Source organism: Myotis daubentonii, chromosome 16, assembly GCF_963259705.1.
Source record: "Myotis daubentonii chromosome 16, mMyoDau2.1, whole genome shotgun sequence".
Classification (NCBI taxonomy): domain Eukaryota; kingdom Metazoa; phylum Chordata; class Mammalia; order Chiroptera; family Vespertilionidae; genus Myotis; species Myotis daubentonii.
In genome coordinates, this window is record NC_081855.1 from 4893749 (window position 1) to 4912345 (window position 18597).

General features: G+C 48.2%; 2 protein-coding genes across 11 annotated transcripts in view; both read right to left on the bottom strand.

Annotated features, from left to right (window-relative positions):
• ULK2 (unc-51 like autophagy activating kinase 2) overlaps positions 1–621 on the bottom strand; it is a 109994-nt gene extending 109373 nt beyond the window's left edge. For 2 of the 6 annotated variants that reach the window (XM_059668453.1, XM_059668455.1), the window contains exon 1: positions 37–620. In XM_059668453.1, the coding sequence (XP_059524436.1) occupies positions 37–126 (90 nt within the window). In that variant the 5' untranslated portion in view covers positions 127–620. Of the gene's footprint in view, positions 1–36 lie in introns of all 6 variants that reach the window. The other 4 variants (XM_059668452.1, XM_059668451.1, XM_059668457.1 and 1 more) reach the window with 2 other exon arrangements.
• A 6768-nt stretch (positions 622–7389) lies between these two features.
• Positions 7390–18597, bottom strand: part of AKAP10 (A-kinase anchoring protein 10) — a 110487-nt gene continuing 99279 nt past the window's right edge. For 4 of the 5 annotated variants that reach the window (XR_009449045.1, XM_059668483.1, XM_059668481.1 and 1 more), the window contains one exon: positions 7390–15657. Coding sequence is in view for 3 of the 5 variants with exons in the window: in XM_059668483.1 (XP_059524466.1) it covers positions 15652–15657 (6 nt within the window). In the remaining 2 variants the exon portion in view is untranslated. The remainder of the gene's footprint in view (positions 15658–18597) is intronic. The other variant, XR_009449044.1, reaches the window with a different exon arrangement.

The window sequence follows — 18597 nt, forward strand, 5'->3', positions numbered from 1 at the left end:
GGGCGGGAGGGAGGCCGGCGCGGAGGCCCGGCTCACCTGGCGGTGCCGCCCCCGGAAGACCACGGCGAAGGCCCCGTGTCCCACGAGGTCCCTCTTGCTGTACTCGAAGTCGCCCACCACCTCCATGGCCGCACCGAGGGCGGCGGGGCGAGCGGCCGGATCAGCACCGCGGGCCCGCCGGCCGGGAGCGCGCCCGCGGGCTGCGGGGCTGGGGCAGCCGCGGCCCCGGGGCCCGGCGGACGCTCATGCCGGGAGGCCGGTGCGAAAACGGGAGAGGCCGCCGCGCGCGCGAGGCCGGGGTCAGCGAGGCCTGGCCCGGCCCCGGCCGCTCCTCATGCCCGGCCGCCGCGGGCCGCGGGCTCCCTGGCGAGCGGCCTGGCGCCACCCGGCCGGACCGTCACTGGGCGCCCGCGGAGCCGCACGCGCGCCCGGGAGAGGTGCGGGGTCCGGGCCTCCCCATCCCCGGCGCGTCCCGCCGCCCCGACCCTCCGCGCCCGGGCGCCGCGCCTGCAGCCGCCGCCCTGGGACCCGGTCACACAGCCGCGCGGCCCTCGCGCCTCCCGGCCTCACGGCGGCGCCCCGCGCGCCGCTCCCGCACGGCCCGCCGGCCCCGGCGACGTCACGCGCCGGTAGGACGGCTCACGCGGCCGGCGCGCTCCCTCCGCCGGGAAAATGAGTGCGCGCTCCCCGCGGGGCGGCGCCTGGGCGGTGGCTCCGGGCCGGTGGCTCCCGGCCGCCCGCGGCCTCCGGGAAGGGGGGGACTCGCCACTCCGGCCACCACTGCCCCGCGCAGCCTCCGCGCGCCCGGAGCAGGTCGGGGAGGCCAGGCCACCGGCCGGCCGCTGGGAGCGGGCTCCTGGAAGCGGCCCTGACGGCCAGCTGTCGGAGGGACTGGGACGTACGGGTGCGTGCGGAGCCCAGAGATCCCCGGGCACAGGAGCGTGGCTCCAGGTTGCTGCGCCCCTGAAACTCTTCAGAGCGGCTGGGTCCGAAGGCAGTTCCATTCTTAATCTTCCGAGGTCGTTCCGTACTGCTCTCTCCAGCGGCTGCACCAGTCTGCATTCCCACCAGATGCAACCCTGTGTTCTTTGCAGCGTTATGTACAATAGCCAAGATTTGGAAGCACCCAAGCACCCATCAGCAGATGAGTGATAAAAAGTTGTGGCGATTTACACAATGGAATACTACTCAGCCCTAAAAAAGGAACCCGTACCCTTTGCCACAGCGTGGATGGACCCGGAGAGCATTATGCTAAGTGAAATAAGCGAGAGAAAGACAAGTACCGTATGATTTCACTCATATGTGGAATCTAATGCACAAAATAAACAAAATAGAGACAGACTCATAGAGAGCAGACTGACAGCTGTGAAGGGAGGAACTAAGGGGGTGGACAGATTGAGCGAAAAAGAAAACTCATGGACACGAAACCGTGTGGGGGCTGGGGGGCTGGGGGGCAGGGCAGCTATAGGAAGGATAGAGGGTGATCCAGGGAGACGACTTGGAGCGGGAAACTCACTGCACCGTGTACAGGTGATGTGCTGTGGAGTTGTGCACTTGAAACCTGTATAATTTTGTTAACCAGTGGCACCCCAATAAATTAAATTAAAAAGGTAAAAAAGAAAAATAAAGGAAATAGGAGACAAAAAATAAAACTATTAGGAAAAGAGTCTCAAGGTCTTCTAGACCATTCTTACTAAATGCTATTCTTGCTAAATGTAAAATGTAGCACAGTATTTTGCAGACCAGCTATAAACAGGATAAGATTGATAGGAATCCAACCTGATTAAGTAGCCAACTGCAAAGAAGACATAGACATGTGATGAGCCAAATTAAGCAATGGCTGGCTCCCTTCCCGCTTGGGAGGTGAATCGGTCTCCTTGACTTGCTGTAAGTAAATAAAACGTCCTTGCAACAACCACGTCTCATTTTTTAATAGATGGCCCCAAGTAGTGAACCCCTGAGTTCAATAACAAAACCAGAAGTCATGGTGCTTAAACCGCCGTTCCCCCCCACCCCCACCATCTGTGTTTATGGCCCAGGGCCCCCGAAGAGATGGGTAGAGCAGGGATCATGCACCTTTCGGGGTGCTTCGGCTTCTGTAAGAAGCGGAGGACAGCTCAGAAGCCTCTTCCCGGAGAAACGCCTGTGCAGGCGGACTCAGTACTGTAGACCGTGGCTCTAATGAGAAGTCCTGCTGCCCAGCTTCCCTCGTCCTTTCGGTTTGACCTCAGGCTCACCCTGATCGGGTTAAGGGAGCTTTCTCTTCTACCTGATGACGTTTCAAATGCAGGGGAACTCATCTGTCAACTTACCCTCAAGGATAATTAATAAAGAATGGCTTGAAAAATGTCATAGAAAACTCGGGCTCCATACTGTACTGTATGTTCAGTTGGTTAGCATATTTGCTCTCGGGCTAGCCCTTACTTCCAGGATTACATTTCCCACCCTGGGCCCAGCTCTGCAAACTGACATCTGAAGGCAGCCAGCCCTGGAATTCCTGTGAGGAACCCCCTCCTTTTCTCAAACCTTCAAAATGTAGGGTCTTGGATTTCTGCTCCCACTGCTGTGCAATTCTCTGCCTCCTTCAAAATCTGGCCCAGGTGAGTGCTAGACACTGAAATCTGGAGCCTTCAAAAATTAAGAGTACTAGTAGATGAAGCAAGTTTGCACATACACACTTACATTAATTTGGAGATGACTTCTTAACCTCTGAAAGATTCTCTAGAGCAATGGTTCACAACCTTCCTAATGCCAGGACCCTTTAATACAATTCCTCATGTTGCGGTGACCCCCAACCATAAAATTATTTTCATTGCTACTTCATAACTGTAATTTTGCTACTGTTATGAATCGTAAATATCTGATATGCAGGATGTATTTTCATTGTTACAAATTGAACATAATTAAAGCATCGTGATTAATCACAAAAATAATATGTAATTATATATGTTTTCCGATGGTCTTAGGCGACCCCTGTGAAAGGGCGTTCAACCCCCAAAGGGGTCCGACCCACAGGTTGAGAACTGCTGTGCTAGAGTGTATTTTGTAGGTATTTAAATAGGCTACAGTGAATTTAAATGTATCAATATTCGCCGTAACCGGTTTGGCTCAGTGGATAGAGCGTTGGCCTGCGGACTGAAGGGTCCCAGGTTCGATTCCGGTCAAGGGCATGTGCCTGGGTTGCGGGCACATCCCCAGTGGGGGGTGTGCAGGAGGCAGCTGGTCGATGTTTCTCTCTCATCGATGTTTCTGACTCTCTATCCCTCTCCCTTCCTCTCTGTAAAAAATCAATAAAATATATTTTAAAAAAATAAAAACAAAAAATAAATGTATCAAAATTCACTAAAAATAGCTCTTCCGGAATATGTGTCTTATGGGTGTAGGACCCTAAACTTCACCTCCCATGCCTCAGTTTCCTCATCTGTAAAATGAAGATAACAGCAAGTACCTCTTTGAGTTAAGAGGGTTAGATGCGTTAAATGTGAAAGAGCTTAGAGCAGTGCGGGCTTGCACAAAGCACTGTTTGAACATTTGTTAGGTGAGTCAAGTGAGATCAAAGCCGGCCCTAGGCAAGATGCTCCCCGCTTCCCTCCCCGGCCGGCTCCCCAGGTGGTTCTTAATGAACAGAAGCCAAGCTTTCTCATGCTAGGGTGAGCCATCTACACCCATGTGAGGGTTTATCTAACCCATGTCTGGAGAATTCACTTCTGTTTAAAACATCCAGCTGAGTAAATTTTAAATATCTTGTTGGTTTCATGCAATGACTCACGAATCAGGCAGCCTCCATCTAGCAGATGAAAAGGCGCTCTAAGGAGCTGCAGAAAGTGAAAGACTTAATAGGCAGAAGGGACAAGAAATTATACTGCCCCCAAGATCGAGCTGGTCATTGCAAGGTCACTTAGTCTAGGGATTGGCAGGGCCTATCAGGCAGATGACCTCACTGGTGCTGACCACATCATTCACGATTGACTAGCTAAGATCCCATTTCCTGGAGACCCCAAACTACTTACACCTCCGTTTGGTGACATGGAGCTTAAGCATAGCTACAAGATTTTGGGCCTGTTGTCCTATTTTCAACTCTCTCTGAGGAAGCGATAAGTATAAAATTTTGGACAGCAGGGAAGAAAGGGGAATGGGCTAAGATACCTGAACTAGGTCTGGCCTTTCCCACACAGTTCCTGGTGGCAGCCAACCCCAGGGAGACGGAAACCCTCCACGCTCCCAGAGGCACTGCCGCTGCGGGCTCCATGGTCTGTCCAGTGAGGCACTCCCTTGGTCTCGGTACTTCAACCTCCTGCTGGTCGCCTCGCATCCAGGTGAGGACAGGTGTGCCTTTGTCAGCTGAGCCAATGCACCATTTATGGGCTCAGTGTCCCAGAGCTTTTGTTGTGGGATATAATTCATAATCTGGCCCTGCTCACAAGGTCACATCCGTGAGAAAACCTATATATATAAAAGCCTAAGCTACCGAATGGCTGAATGACCAATCACTATGACGTGCACTGACCACCAAAGGGCAGACGCTCAATGCAGGAGCTGCCCCCTGGTGGTCAGTGTGCTCCCACAGCCAACCTCCTGTGGCCAGCCAACCTCCTGCAGCCCCCTCCCCCCCCCCAAGCCAACCTCCTGCGGCCCTGGTCCCCAGCCAGGCCGAGGGACCCCACCTGTGCATGAATTCGTGCAACCCTGGTCTCTAGAGAAGCTAATAATATACAATTTTGAACTGTTTATATTTAATGTCATCAGAATTACAATCCCACACAAGGACATCGTGGAGATGTTAAGAAGTCACCGAGGCCCTTAATTCAGACCTGCATCACATCTTGTGTGCACAGACCAAGCATGGGTCCCCTGAACACAGCACCGCTTTAAAAAAATAAAATGTGTAGCTTACACACGGACAGAGTTCTGACCTTGTGGCTCATTACTGAAGAGAAGTTGTACCGGGAGCTCTGCTAAGGAAATATTTACTTAGGACTAGATCAGTAGCAAATAACAAACACCAAATGTGATAAAGCAAAAAATAACAAAGGAATGTAGATAAGGACACAGGTGTGCGCCTCTATCACAGATGGCGCCTCAGAAGCAAGCTTCCCGCAGAAGCGGCTCAGAGGATTGCCTCCCTGCCCCTGTTCCTGCCGCTTTCGCCTGAGGCTCCTCCAAGGAATAAGCCTAACAGGCACCAGCCTCAAACCCAAGCTCCTCAGGCAGGGATCCAGCTGGCCGCCGGGGTGAGGTGCACTGATGGACCTTAACAAGGTATCCCAGTGGGATCATACACTTCACACCGCGCCGGCCGAGTGTGGGGGTTCAAGTTGCTCTGCAAACCCACCAACACTTGGAGCGCGGTCAGTCCTCTTACCCAGCTGTGTGTCCTAGTCTCTGGGGATGTGGTGAAGGGGAACTGTTCTCGGAGGACCTCTCACCCTGTCCTCTGGGTGCTCGGGAAGTCAGGATTGTGTGGGCTCTCCAGAGAAGGTGCTGGGAAGGCTTAGGGAGGACAGCAGGGCCGCCCGCTCCTCCTGCGCTCCCCTCCTTCCCTCTCAACCCCGCCACCCAGCCCTGAGCCGGCTCACAGGTGTCTCAGAGTTTCCCTCTGGTTCCCTGGTCTCTGCTCTTCCTGCACGGAGACCACACGCAGTTAGAACCCACACGCTTCCTTCCCAAGAGGCCTGCAGCCAGGACACAGCATTCACTTCCTCTTGAGTCTGGTGAGGGCATCGATCAGCAATTCTCACCGCAGCGGGGAAAGGGAATCTGTTTGCTGTCTTGGCAATTACACAGCTATAAATAAGTTCTCAGGGCCAGAGCGGCCTCCAATGAGGAACCCAGCTCTGCACAAATGGTGGATCTTCATTATGAGAGCAGATGGCACAGGGTCCACAGAGGAGGCAGGGCCGAAGACCCAGCAAACACATGCGGAAGTGCTTTTCCTGGAGACATCCATGATGCTCCCGTGTGCAGACGTGTTTTATGCATGCTTCCCTTTTTGCCCATTAAAAAACATGTACCTGCAGGTTGAAATATAATAATTATTGCTTTATCAAGGACATTCTTATGACAAATTGGCTTAAATTTTTTTTGGTCAATCCTCACCTGAGGATATTTTTTCCATTGATTTTTAGAGCAAGTGGAAGGGGGAAGAGAAAGAGACAGAGGAAGAGAGATGTGAGAGACACACATCAACTGGTTGCCTCCTGAATGATCCCTGACCAGGGCCAGGGACCAAACTTGCAACCCAGGAATGTGCCTTTGACTGGTAATCGAACTGTGACTTCCTGGTTTGTAGGCACTCAACCCCTGAGCCACACTAGCCAGGGCCTGGCCTTTTTTCTTTTATGTCAAGTGCATGGTGGTGAGAATACAATGATTAGGTACAATTTGGTGTCACTGTCCAGATTCCTGCTACAGTGCTGGGAATCTTACCCGTCACTGCTTCTATACGATGAGATATTCACATGGTGAGAAGGCAATGAATGTCTTCGTGCTCATGTGAAATAGTTTGGCCTTGCAGACCTCCCAAAGGGTCTCAGGGACACACAGGCACCTGCAGATCACACCTGGTGAACTGCTGAATCAGCACGAGGCATACAGTATTTGTTTTTAAAAAATATTTTTATTGATTTCAGAGAGGAAGGGAGAGGGAGAGATAGAAACATCAATGACGAGAGAATCATTGGTGGGCTGCCTCCTGCATGCCCCACACTGGGGATTGAGCCCACAACCTCCTGGGCTTTGGTCCTGACCAGGAATCAAACCTCTTGGTTCATAGGTTGATGCTCAACCACCGAGCCAAGCAGGCCGGGTGAGACATCCAGTATTAACATCAGCTATTGCTAGAAACAGGTAGGGACCCCTTCAGCGTCTAAGTCTAAGGCACAGGAAGGTTTAGTTCGGGTCCTGGGCAGATGGAAGGCCATTAGCTGGGCCTGGTTCATTTAAAACAGACCCGCCCTGCAGCCCTTTCCTGGGAAGCGCTCACACATTCGCTGGAGCAGACAGGGTCAGAACTGACCCTCACTCATGCCCACTGGATGCTGTGAGGTGTGCTCCGGGGAACTCAGATGGAAACTGGGGAGGTTCTGGAGGAGAGAAAGTGGGCCAGGACTTCCTTCAGCAGATTGTGGGAAGGGCACTTTAAACTGTGGGCTCTGAAGTGTGAGCGGCCCCTGAGGAAAGAGTGGGGAGAGGTGCAGTTTAAGGTCTAGCGATCCAAGATCTAGGGTGCTAGGTCAGTCAGGGCTGTGAATGCTCAACAAGGAATGTGGGCTTTATTTAGCAACAGGGCCTTTGTTCATGAGATGTGATCCTATGCTTAAGGCAAATGAAAAAAAAATTAAGGTGTCGATCTGAGTAAACTTTTAGGAATGTTGACAAAATAGTCAGATGTCTAGTTATAATACCTAATTTATTAGTTACACATGCATGTTTAAAATAACATTATATACAACAATACAGTAATACAAAATATTGCTTTTTCCCTCCATTCACATTTCAAGTAAAAATTTTATTCACGCTCTCTACATGCATCTTAGGTGTCAATGTCTTCATCATCACCTAGAGCCACAGTCCGGAAGCGCATCTCCCTCACTGCGTCTAAGTTGTTTGGGAGGCGGCGTTTTAAAACACTTGGACGACAGTGTCATTGGGAAGTCTGACCCAGGCCATGACGTTAGGACAGCCCCTCCCCAAGTCGTCATGGAGGTGCATGTTTGTGATCCTTACAACAAACTACGTACTCACTTATTGCTTTTGAAATTGCTCTTTAAAAGGCTGGTGTACAAAACTTTACTCTTATAATAGTGAGGGAATATCCCCTGGAATAGTTACCAGATTCCTTACCTCCCCTCCTTTAACTCATGCGATGGGAGGAGCTGCTAACCCTGCCTGGGCTAAAATAAGAGGAGAAACCAGAGGTAGAGCAGTTGTGGAGTGGACCGCGCCTGGTTCTGGGTGTGTCTGTGAGTAAAGTATGTTTTGGGAACAGAAAAGGAAAAGAGCTCTGGGTCGGTTTCTTGGGGTGAGAAGGAAGGCAAGACAAAAGGTGGGAGTGGACATCAAGGACTTGGAGAAAGGCAGTGAGGGGTGTCCTGCAGGCAAGCAGGTGGCCGAGAGGACGGCCTCCCCAGGGAGCGATGGAGGAGGGAGCAAGGACCCAGAGTCACTGGCCAGGAGTGTGTGGCCACGGACAACGCTGAGACACAGTCCTGGTCTGGTTGGGGAGGAGTGGCCCGCCATGTCAGGACTGGGAAGAAATTACACTATCTTGAGGGAAAAGCTACATGCAGATGTCCTGGGGAGACACTGTGGATTAGAAAAGGGGGGAGGGAGGTCCACCTAGACTTTGCAGGCCCCCGCCCCCCAACAGGTTCCTTGCTCACTCCCATAATTGGCAGCTGATGAGTTGTCATTATTTGCTTTCTAGACTGCAAGGAGAGCAGACAGCATGTGTGTCCTGGGTCTGCAGCTGTATCCGCAGCAAGTACAACAGGCACAAAACAGGCCTCAGGAAACATGTGCTGAAGGAGAGGAGGGAAAACTGAAGAGGGAGAAAGGAAGAAGGAGGTGCCAGCAGCCTAAGTGAGGGACTTGCAAAGGACAGCAGGAGGAGACAGGTCAGAAAGGCACGGCCAGGACCTCAGAGGGCAACTGGCATCAAGGCCCCGGGGGAGAAACTGAAAGGAAATGGACCGACTGCATTTGAGGAAAAGGTGCTCCTGGGACTGTGGGTGTGATCCCAACAGTCTGGTCTCAGCCAGGAGGAATGCCACCTGCACCGTCTCCAGCAAAGGCACTGGGGCTGGGGAGCTGAAGACGGTGGGGCGGGACTGGCCTCTGGTCTCGGACCTGCGCACTGACAGTGTGAGTGTCTGGGCGCTCTGGGCTTTGATAAGCATCTGAATACTAATAAAGGTTTATGTGCTTGTTTGAGTGGATCATGAGTAGCAGGTCTCCAATTACATTTCTGAAAAGCCTGGGCTTTTCCAATAAAAAGGAATGAAAATATTCACTTCCCAATTCAGAGACTTTAAGGCAGTCATTCTCAAGTGCGGTCTCGGGAGCAACAGGGGCGGCATCTGGGAAACTGTTAAAAATTTCAAAGTCTCGGGCTCCACCCCCAAGCGACTAAGTCCCGCTAAAACCCTGGGCGTGAACAAGTCCTCCAGGGCCCCCGATGCCAGTGAAAGTTTCAGAATGACTGTAAGGTAATGGATGACATGGAGGTAATGTGCGTGTGTGTGTGTGGAAAGAGCATACACTGTATTTTTTGAAATTAAATACACTGGGGAAACATTGGTTAATGAGCTTACACAGGTTTCAGTGTGTAACTCCATGCTGCATCATGTGTCCCGCATTGTGTGCGCACCACCGAGAGCCAGATCTCCTTCGCCCTTCATCTGACCCCCGTCACCCTTCACATAGGTACTAAACTTAGGGACTTTGGTCTTAGAGAGGATTTTATGAATTTGACCCCAAAGCCAGGGAAATAAAAGCAAAAATAAATGAATGGGACTATTTCAAACTAAAAAGCTTCTGCCCAGCAAAAGAAACCATCAAAAAAACCCCCAAAAAGGCAGTTAACGAATGGGAGAAGATATTTGCAAACAGCTCCAACAGGGGGTTAATATCCAAAATATATAAAGAACTCAAACAACTCCACACCAAAAAGACAAATAATCCAATTAAAAACGGGCAGAGGACCTGAACAGACACTTCTCCCAAGAAGACATACAAGTAGTCAACAGATATATGAAAAGATGATCAACTGCACTATTAGGGAAATGCAATTCAAAACTACAACGAGATTCTCACATCTGTTAGAATGGCTATCATCGACGAGACACGGAGAGGATGTGGGGAAAAGGAACCCTCGTTCACTGATGGTGGGAATGTAAACTGGTGCAGCCACTATGGACAATAGTATGGAGGTTCCTCAAAAAATTAAGATTGGAGTTACTATATGACTCAGCAACCCCTCTACTGGGTATTTCCCGAAAAGCTTTAAAACATTTATTCTTAAAGATACATGCAACCCTATGTTCACTGCATTATTCATGGTGGCCAAGAAATGGAAACAACCAAGTGTCCTGCGATAGAGGACTGGGTAAAGAAGATGTGGCACATATACACAATGGAATACTACTCAGTCGTAAGAAAAGATGAAATACTGTCATTTGCGACAACATGGATGGACCCTGAGAACATCATGCTAAGCAAGTCAGACAAAGTCAAGAACCATGATTTCACTCGTGAAATATACAACTGAAAGCAGCAAATGAACAACAAGACAAACAAAAACTCTAAGACACACACAAAATTATGGTGGTTTCCAGAAGGAAAGGGGGATGTGTTTCATTTTAAAGCCACAACGCCCTACTTTTTCTTAAGCACGGACATCTGCTATACTAGTCTTTAGCGAGTACCAACCAGCAGCACATGAGAACAGCCAACAGCTGGCAGCAGAGCGGAGCAGTGGAAAGAGGGCAGTCTTGCCGCTGGACTCGATCCCTGGCTGTGAGACCTTGGAGAAATGCCTTTACCTCTTAAGCCTCGGTCTCCTCACTTACAACAGGGGAAAAGTACCATTAGTATTGCCACACGGGTCAGGTGAGATGGTGCTTGACACACAGTACGCGCTGTTAGGCTGGTTATCACGGTCAGCATTGAAGTAGGGCTCAGGAGCCCATCACCGCGTGGCATTAGCTCAATGGCTAGCGAGGTTTCCCCAAGGCCAGGACTTTGAATCACATGCAGAGACTAACTTCAAAGGTCTTATTGGTAGTTCCTAAGAATTCACAGGCCCCCTAGCCCTGCAGAGCCCGGGGCTGAGACGATCCATGGCCTCCTCTAAGCCTTGCCCTGTGCAGAGAGGCTTGCCACCATTCAGCCTCAGACAGCAAGGTGCCACCTCTGTCAACCAGGGCTCAGCACCGAGTGTCTGGTCTTGAGTGAGCAAACGGAGCGGCACAGCAATGGGTCCTGAGGGGCTCTGGAAGGCAGGTGCCGGAAAAGGGTGAGGTCAGAGGTCACGGAAGGATGGAGCCCTCTCCTTGAAGGTCTCCCTAAGGGTTAGGAAAACCTGATGACTTCCAGGAGGGCTTTGGAAAGACAGGGTGTTGAATAACAGGCTCAAGAGGTCATTTTGAGTCAAAAATGCCAGCACACATTTTTGATGGAACTTCCAACTTTTATCTCCTCCTGTGTAGAATGCGAGCTCCAGGTGGCCTGGGAGTTCGTTTTGCTGCTTCCTGTGTCCTTGCACCACGCCTGGCCCTGAGTGGACATTAACATACTTCTGAGAGCGTGAGCACTTGCTAACCAGTGGTTTTGTCAACCAAAGGAACAAAGGTTGCTCTTTGCCGAACCTCAGGTCGGGAGGAGCACTGGGACTCGGTGAGCCCGCAGGCTCGGCCCTGCTCAGAGCCACCCACGTCAGTAGGCGGCCCAGGTGCTCCTCGGCTAGAGCCCTTTTCACGAGGCGAGCGGCATGTGGGACTCTTACTGTGACGCAGGCAAAGGCCGGCTTGGAATCATTTAGGGGTGAGCCCAAAGGTACATTCAAGACAGGGACCCTGGCGCTTGCTCCTTGGCAAATCCTGGCTCCCTTCACGCTGAACTTAAGCCCACTCTTCCTAGGCATCGTGCCCACCCCATAGAGGGCCCAGCTGCCCACCCTGCGCTCCTGCCGGGGCCGGTGGTGTCGGGGGGTAGGGTGGGGTAGATGCATTATCACCCTGAGGCAGGCAGGGGCTTGCTTATTCCAGATGAGATCCAACACCCTGCCCGTGCCTGACTAGGTGGTTTGATGTTTGCACAAAATTACGAAGGCGGAAACGCCACCCTCTGTGACAGGCAAGAGAGTTTCTGCCTCTGAACGTAAATGCTCCCAGGCCTTTGCTGCCACTGGTCCCTCCAATGCCCTCCATGGCCATTCCCACAGGTCCCAAAGCCACCGCACCAAACCTCCTAGAGGAGCCACCCCAGCCCTCCCTAAGCAGAGGCCTCCTCAGTGCCACAGCGCTCACAGAGCGACTGTCAGTGTGGGTCTGAGTAGCAACCTTGAAGGGTTTTGCTGGGATTTACGTCCACTCAGCTAATGGCCAGAGACCTTGATTAGCATTTACGAATTTTCTAATTATGCCCTCCACCATTTTAAGTTTGTAGCGGTTACACATTAATAGAAATGCCCTCTACTTTGTGGGGGTTATTACAGTTGCTAAAAGTGGCGATGGTTTGTCCTTCAGAAGGATGCTGGGAAATATGAAAGGCCTGAGTGCTAATGGGGACTATCCCACAACAGGGCAAGGACTCGCCCTTTTCCTGGGCCCGAGGAACTTGTCCCTGCAAAAGAGGGAGTGTCTTTTAGTTCTATTAGTTTAGGACTCCATTTGGAGAGAATACACAAAATGACCAAGATTTACTAAGGACATATTCTCCAGAATGCTGTGGTCCTTGGCACACACAATCATAGAGCAGCCTGGAAGCATTTTACCAAGGGCCTTCGTTGAGTGCATGCAACAAAAGCTCATTTTAGACTGATTTCAAAAAGCCAAAATTCATTCTCAGGCTGCCTGAGGGGTTAATGGAGTCCACAGCAAGGCTCTCGGGCTGGATCCAGACCCCAGCAAGTCCTCAGGGCTCCCAGGGCAGCTGCTTTTCAGACCCCTTTCTCTCTGTATTTCTACTTCTAAACCTCTCTGCCTGTCCTTGCAGTGCTGGCTAAAGTGTCCTACCTAACTTTTAAGATGGTGTCTGGTATCCCTTATTCCCCCTGCAAAATTCTTAAGATAAAGAATTTTCTTGGGCATGTTTGGATCAGGAGTTCAACCCTGGTCCAACTGACTGCTATGTGGGAGAGGGGAGGGAAAAGGTCAGTGTATGCGAACATGGTCCCCACTCCTGTCAGAGTGAGGGCAGGGTCCAGGAGAGCCAGGCAGGCACCCCAAACGAAGTCATTAGAGTGAGGTCAGCCACTTCAGGTGCTTAGCTATTAGTACTTAAATGAAACAGCAAAGTATGTAACTTTCTACGATTCAGTGACCTCCCCCTCCAAATTCCTACTGAACTAGTCAAAGTTTCAGTTCTGTAAATTACTTACATTTCATAAAGCTCTACTGAATCCTGAAGCCAAGTAGAAAGCTACAGAGTATTGCTTCCTGTTTATTGCTCTTCACTGGACTGGGTTCACATTTGCTTCTTACTTTTATCAAATCTTTCAGGAGTGATAAGGATAGATCAAGCTGCAAAAGCTATCACTTTCTCATAACTATTTTCCTAACAATATGCATTGATCTCAACAACATAAGGATGGATATTTAACTAATTCCTTGAACCTATAAAAACCCTGCCAGGGAATCATTTTTTTTTTTTTAAATCCTCACCCAAGGATATTTTTCCATTGATTTTTAGAGAGTGGAGGAGAGAGGGAAAGATAGAGAGAAATATTGATGTGATAGAAACACATAGATTGGTTGTCTCCTGCACGAGCCTGACCAGGGCCTGGGCCGGGGAGGAGCCTACAACCGAGGTACACACCCTTGACAGGAATCGAACCTGGGTGCTCTACCTATTGAGCCAAACGGGCTGGGGCGGGAATCACATTTTGTGGGCGCACTGCACATAGCCTGAAACACAGTGGGTACTCAAGATAAGTACAAGGATCTACTTTAGGTCACATATTAAATCTGGCAAATACTTCAGGTCACATTCTGCTTCTGTCCCATGGCATGTGGGGCAGACAAAGTAACCGAGTCTCAAACTTGCTATTCTTCCTAGAAGAACCCTACAACTACTAAACATCCTTAGCTCAGAAGCACAAAATGTACACAAAGAATTGATCAGATGGTATCTTAATGAAAAGCACTAATTTAAATAGCCTAGAGCTTCACAGAAATTGTTATTCCAAAACATGCAGAGGCAGCAAGAGTCACCTAAAACCACACTTTATCCTATGACCTTTATGTTGCTTTTCTTTAATTTAAAGATTGAAGCAAAGTGAAATGGATGGAGATATTTTGTTAAAAGAACAAAATGAGTTAGTCACAGAACATACACCTCATAAAACATTAGATCTAAGTCCAGTAGTGGCTCATATTCTGGGTTTTTGTAAAGCAAACGGAAATATTTGGAAGAATCAACAATTTTAATAGAAGAGCTATAAATGCCCTGAAAGCAGAAAGTTGACACAATTTTAAATATAATTCAGATATATATTTAAAATCAAACACAATTAAATAGAATATGGTTTAAGTACATGAATACTTCAGCTCTAGAAGAATAACAGAGGTGGTACATAGTACCAAAAACTTATACACAGCCTCCTTGCTTCTTCTGTTGATGAAAGAGTGTGCCTCTCTCTATACAATCAAATATTGCAGTGGAATAAATTCTCTATTCATTCAAGACTTTCTCAAGGACAGAGGTGATTAATAATTACATATATTTATATACATTTTTTTAATCTTTTTTGTGTGTCTTTTTTTTTGTTTGTTTTGCAAAGTCTAAGCACAAGCAGTCACACCTAAGAACACTCTTTCCTCTCAGACAGTCTTATGTGGTGGGAACCACTGCATCGCCTGGCCAGCGGAGTGCATTCGCCAATGCGGCAGCCCATCGGCAGACCCAGGAGCCAACGGAGCAGAAGTGCAGCGAGGCAGTCTCTTACTGTCCTAGAGACAGGCAGGAGGGAGGCCACCCGCTGCATACTTCCCAGCTCAGAGCAAAGAAAGAGGAGACAATTAAAAGTGAGTGCTTTTCCTCCCCCCAGACCCTGCCCTCTCACCTTCTTAAAAAACAACAACATACAATCCAGCAATAAACATTGCTCAAGGTCCCACAGGGGACACTGGAGTGACCGTTATGATGTTTTCTGAAGGGAAGTTAGATGACCTGGAGCACGGAACTCCAGTGGAGAATGCTCGCAGCACAGGAGGTTCGCCCTGTGGCTAGCAGCGTAGCAGGGGAGAGACCGGCTGTAAGTATACTGCATCTCAGGAGCCACTAAAATGTGAAAATTGGATAGTGTTGCCAAAAAGAAGGACAATGTCTCTTGGACCTGACCTGTGACATATCAGCTTCCTCCCCAACCAATGCCTTTGTGCAGGCAGACTACACGGAGCCTCGCCCCGTGCCACTGAGGAACAGGGTCCGAGCACGCACCGCCACCCCGGCTGCCCGGCCCTCTCGGAGGGGCTGACGCCCACTTGTTTCAAGAGGCCAAAGCAAAGCACCTCTGGTACCCACTTTACAATGCCATTAAGGGTGGGCGACCACTACAGAGTGTGCATCAACTATCAGCTCTACGCTTACTGCCTGCCACAGTGTGGTCCCTGTCTGTTCCAGTGGACTAAAACTCTCTCATAAATGGGTTATTGCCATTAGAAAACTACGAATTTTCTAGTAATGTAAACAATACCACTTTGTCTCTTTATGACTTTCGCTTGTGAACATCTTGTGCAGCAAATATGTCTACGTGTCACTCTGCTTATGGTGGAAGTCCAGGATTGTCTGCCACTCTTGCTGGGAACAACAGCTGATACATCAGAGAAAGGAAACACAGAGCTTTGTTTTCATTGGCTGTGCTAGAAATCCAACCAAAGGAAAAACGTTCTTATTTTTCAAAAGCAGATTTCCTTTATCTCAGGGATTGAGTCATAGCTGAAAAAAAGAAAAAGAAAAAGGTCAGGTACATTTCTATAACCAGGGATACAGGATATTACAGACTAAGGAAGAAGGGAACCAACACTTAGTGAATGTTTACTACACACCAGTTCCGACTACCACCCGTGAGGTAAAACACTACAATTATCTTTATTTACAAATGTGTGAATGAAAGTTTAAAGAGGTTAAGTAACTTATCCTAAGGTTACTACATAACAAGGACTGGCACCCAGAATTGCTTTTATCTTTCCGTTTTGGCAATAGATATTAGAACAAAATATCTACTTTATGACAGACTAATTCTGCCTCTAGGAATGAACCCAACAGCATACTCCTAAGAGAGGGCAAGGACTTACATATTCAGACTCTCATTAGAATATTGTTTGTAATAGGGAAAACCCAAAACAACCTAAACGACCACGCGCAGCGGATTCATTAAGTGAAGGAAGAACCACGACATGAAAGTCAAATGCCCTCGGAAGAAAAAACGACCACACTTGTGAGGCCGAGTGCCTGTTTGCTCGCAGGACTGGGAGCAGACAAACATCACAGAAGACATCATGCTCCGTGTTGTTTGTGAGATGGGACATCCACACAGGAAACAATTCAGTAATGCTTGTAAGGCAGTTTACGTTCAATGCCAAGTACTCTTCAGGCAAATGCAGAGTAGCAGATTCAAAGCAGAGAGGTAGCAACACAGGATAAAGAGGACTTCTCACGTTCATAAAATCATGGAATGAGAGAAGGGGATCTTAAGAGATTTTTCTTGTCCAATTTCTCTGATTTCTGGTAAGAAAATAAGAGACTGGAAAAGGACAGTCATTTGCAAAAGGTCACACGTACTGACTAAAACGTGCTCCTGGTGAGCCAGTGCTGCCGGCCTCGTGCTTTCCCACACCAGTCACTGCTGGTCCCGAGAGGCCGGCCAACGAGAAGGCCCAGCAAGCCTAAACACCCAATACTGCAAAATATATCTGTGCACCTTAAACATGAAAAGCACAGGGTAATAACATCTGAATATACCTCGAACGAAAAGCCCAATTTTATACATCTGCTTTCCAAAATGGTTTATTTTCTTTTTTTAATACAGTGGAATCTCAGTTCTTGATTTTAATTTGTTCTGGAAGGCTGTTCAAGAAGTGATTTGTTCAAAAACAAAACCATTTTTCCCCATTAGAAACAATGTCAATTAATTCGTTCCAGACCTCCAAACAATTCCGCTTTAACCTTTCTTATATACAGTAAAAGTCTAATGCACTATTTAATCTATAAACAAACACTTCATTTTTTAATTTATCGAACCACCCCTACTAGCCTTAAAGCAGCGGTTCTCAACCTGTGGGTGGCAACCCCTTTGGGGGTTGAATGACCCTTTCACAGGGGTCGCCTAAGACCATCGGAAAACACATATATAATTACATATTGGTTTTGTGATTAATCACTATGCTTTAATTATGTTCAATTTGTAACAATGAAAATACATCCTGCATATCAGATACTTACATTACGATGCATAACAGTAGCAAAATGACAGTTATGAAGTAGCAACGAAAATAATTTTATGGTTGGGGGTCACCACAACATGAAGAACTGTATTAAAGGGTCGCGGCATCAGGAAGGTTGAGAACCGCTGCTTAAAGGAATCACTTCCAGCACTCATTCCAGGAGTGTCTTTCATGACTCAGCAGGTGGCTTCTTCTCTTGCTGTCACTGGCTACCTGCTTTTCATTTATCCAAATCAATAACAGTTTTGTTTTTTAAATATATTTTTATTGATTTTAGAGAGAAAGGGAGAAGGAGAGTGAGATAGAAACATCAATGATGAGAGAAAATTATTGATCAGCTGCCTCCTGCACGCCCCACACTGGGGATCGAGCCCACAACCCGGACATGTGCCCTTGACCGGAATTGAACCTGAGACCCTTTAGTCTGCAGGCTGATGCTCTATCCTCTGAGCCAAACCAGCTAGGGCCTCAACAATCGTTTTTCTACCTCTCTATTTGCTTGTGATCATTGTTTCCTTCACACCTTAGCAACGTTAGCACTCTTGATGGCCTATGTTTTAAAATTGTTCTCATTTCTCTAGCAACAACAACAACAAACCCACAAAAATATTCACAGCACAATTTCCTGAGATCTTATGGTAAACTGACTCATACTAGCACATTCTCTCCTTTGTTTGTGGCCTGAGAGACACTTTTTGTCATGCTGATGTATCAGCCAGAAAGGGCTGTAGAAAAGCAAGCTCTTTCAATAACTGAGACATTTTTTCCACATGAACAACTTGGTTGAGAACGCATTGTTTGAGATGGGAGATATTAAAAAAACCAAGGTTTGACTGTATTTTTATTGATTTTTAGAGAGAGATGAAGAGAGATGGAGGAAGAGAGAAACATCTATGTGAGAGTGAAACACTGATTGGCTGCCTCCTGCATGCCTCCCATTGGGATGGAGCCCAATGGAGCCATAGCCTGCGCATGTGCCCAATTGGGAATCCAGCCAGCAACCTTTCAGTGCACGGGACAATGCCCAACCAACTGAGCCACACCTGCCAGGGTCCAAAATAGTTTCTAAAAAACATTTTCATGTTCACAAACATTTGACCACCAACATAATGGGGAATCACAAAAACAACTACCTTGCACTTCTTAATACACCTTATCTTGCTCTCTGCTATTCTAGGTTTGACGGAGCCAATAACATTAAATATAGACAAAAATTATCACCCTCACAAAGAAAAGAAGATAGAGTCTGCAAAACTGAACAGAGCTTTGGCAAGAATCAGCTCGGTAAAAATATAAAAATTAAACCAAGCTCTGTATATCAACTGTAATTAAAAAATTAAAGTTAACAAAATTAAATCAAGCTCTGCTAATGACAGTTCTTAAGAGTGACAAGTTGGCTAGAAAGTTAACAAGGAAAAAGTGGTATTGGACC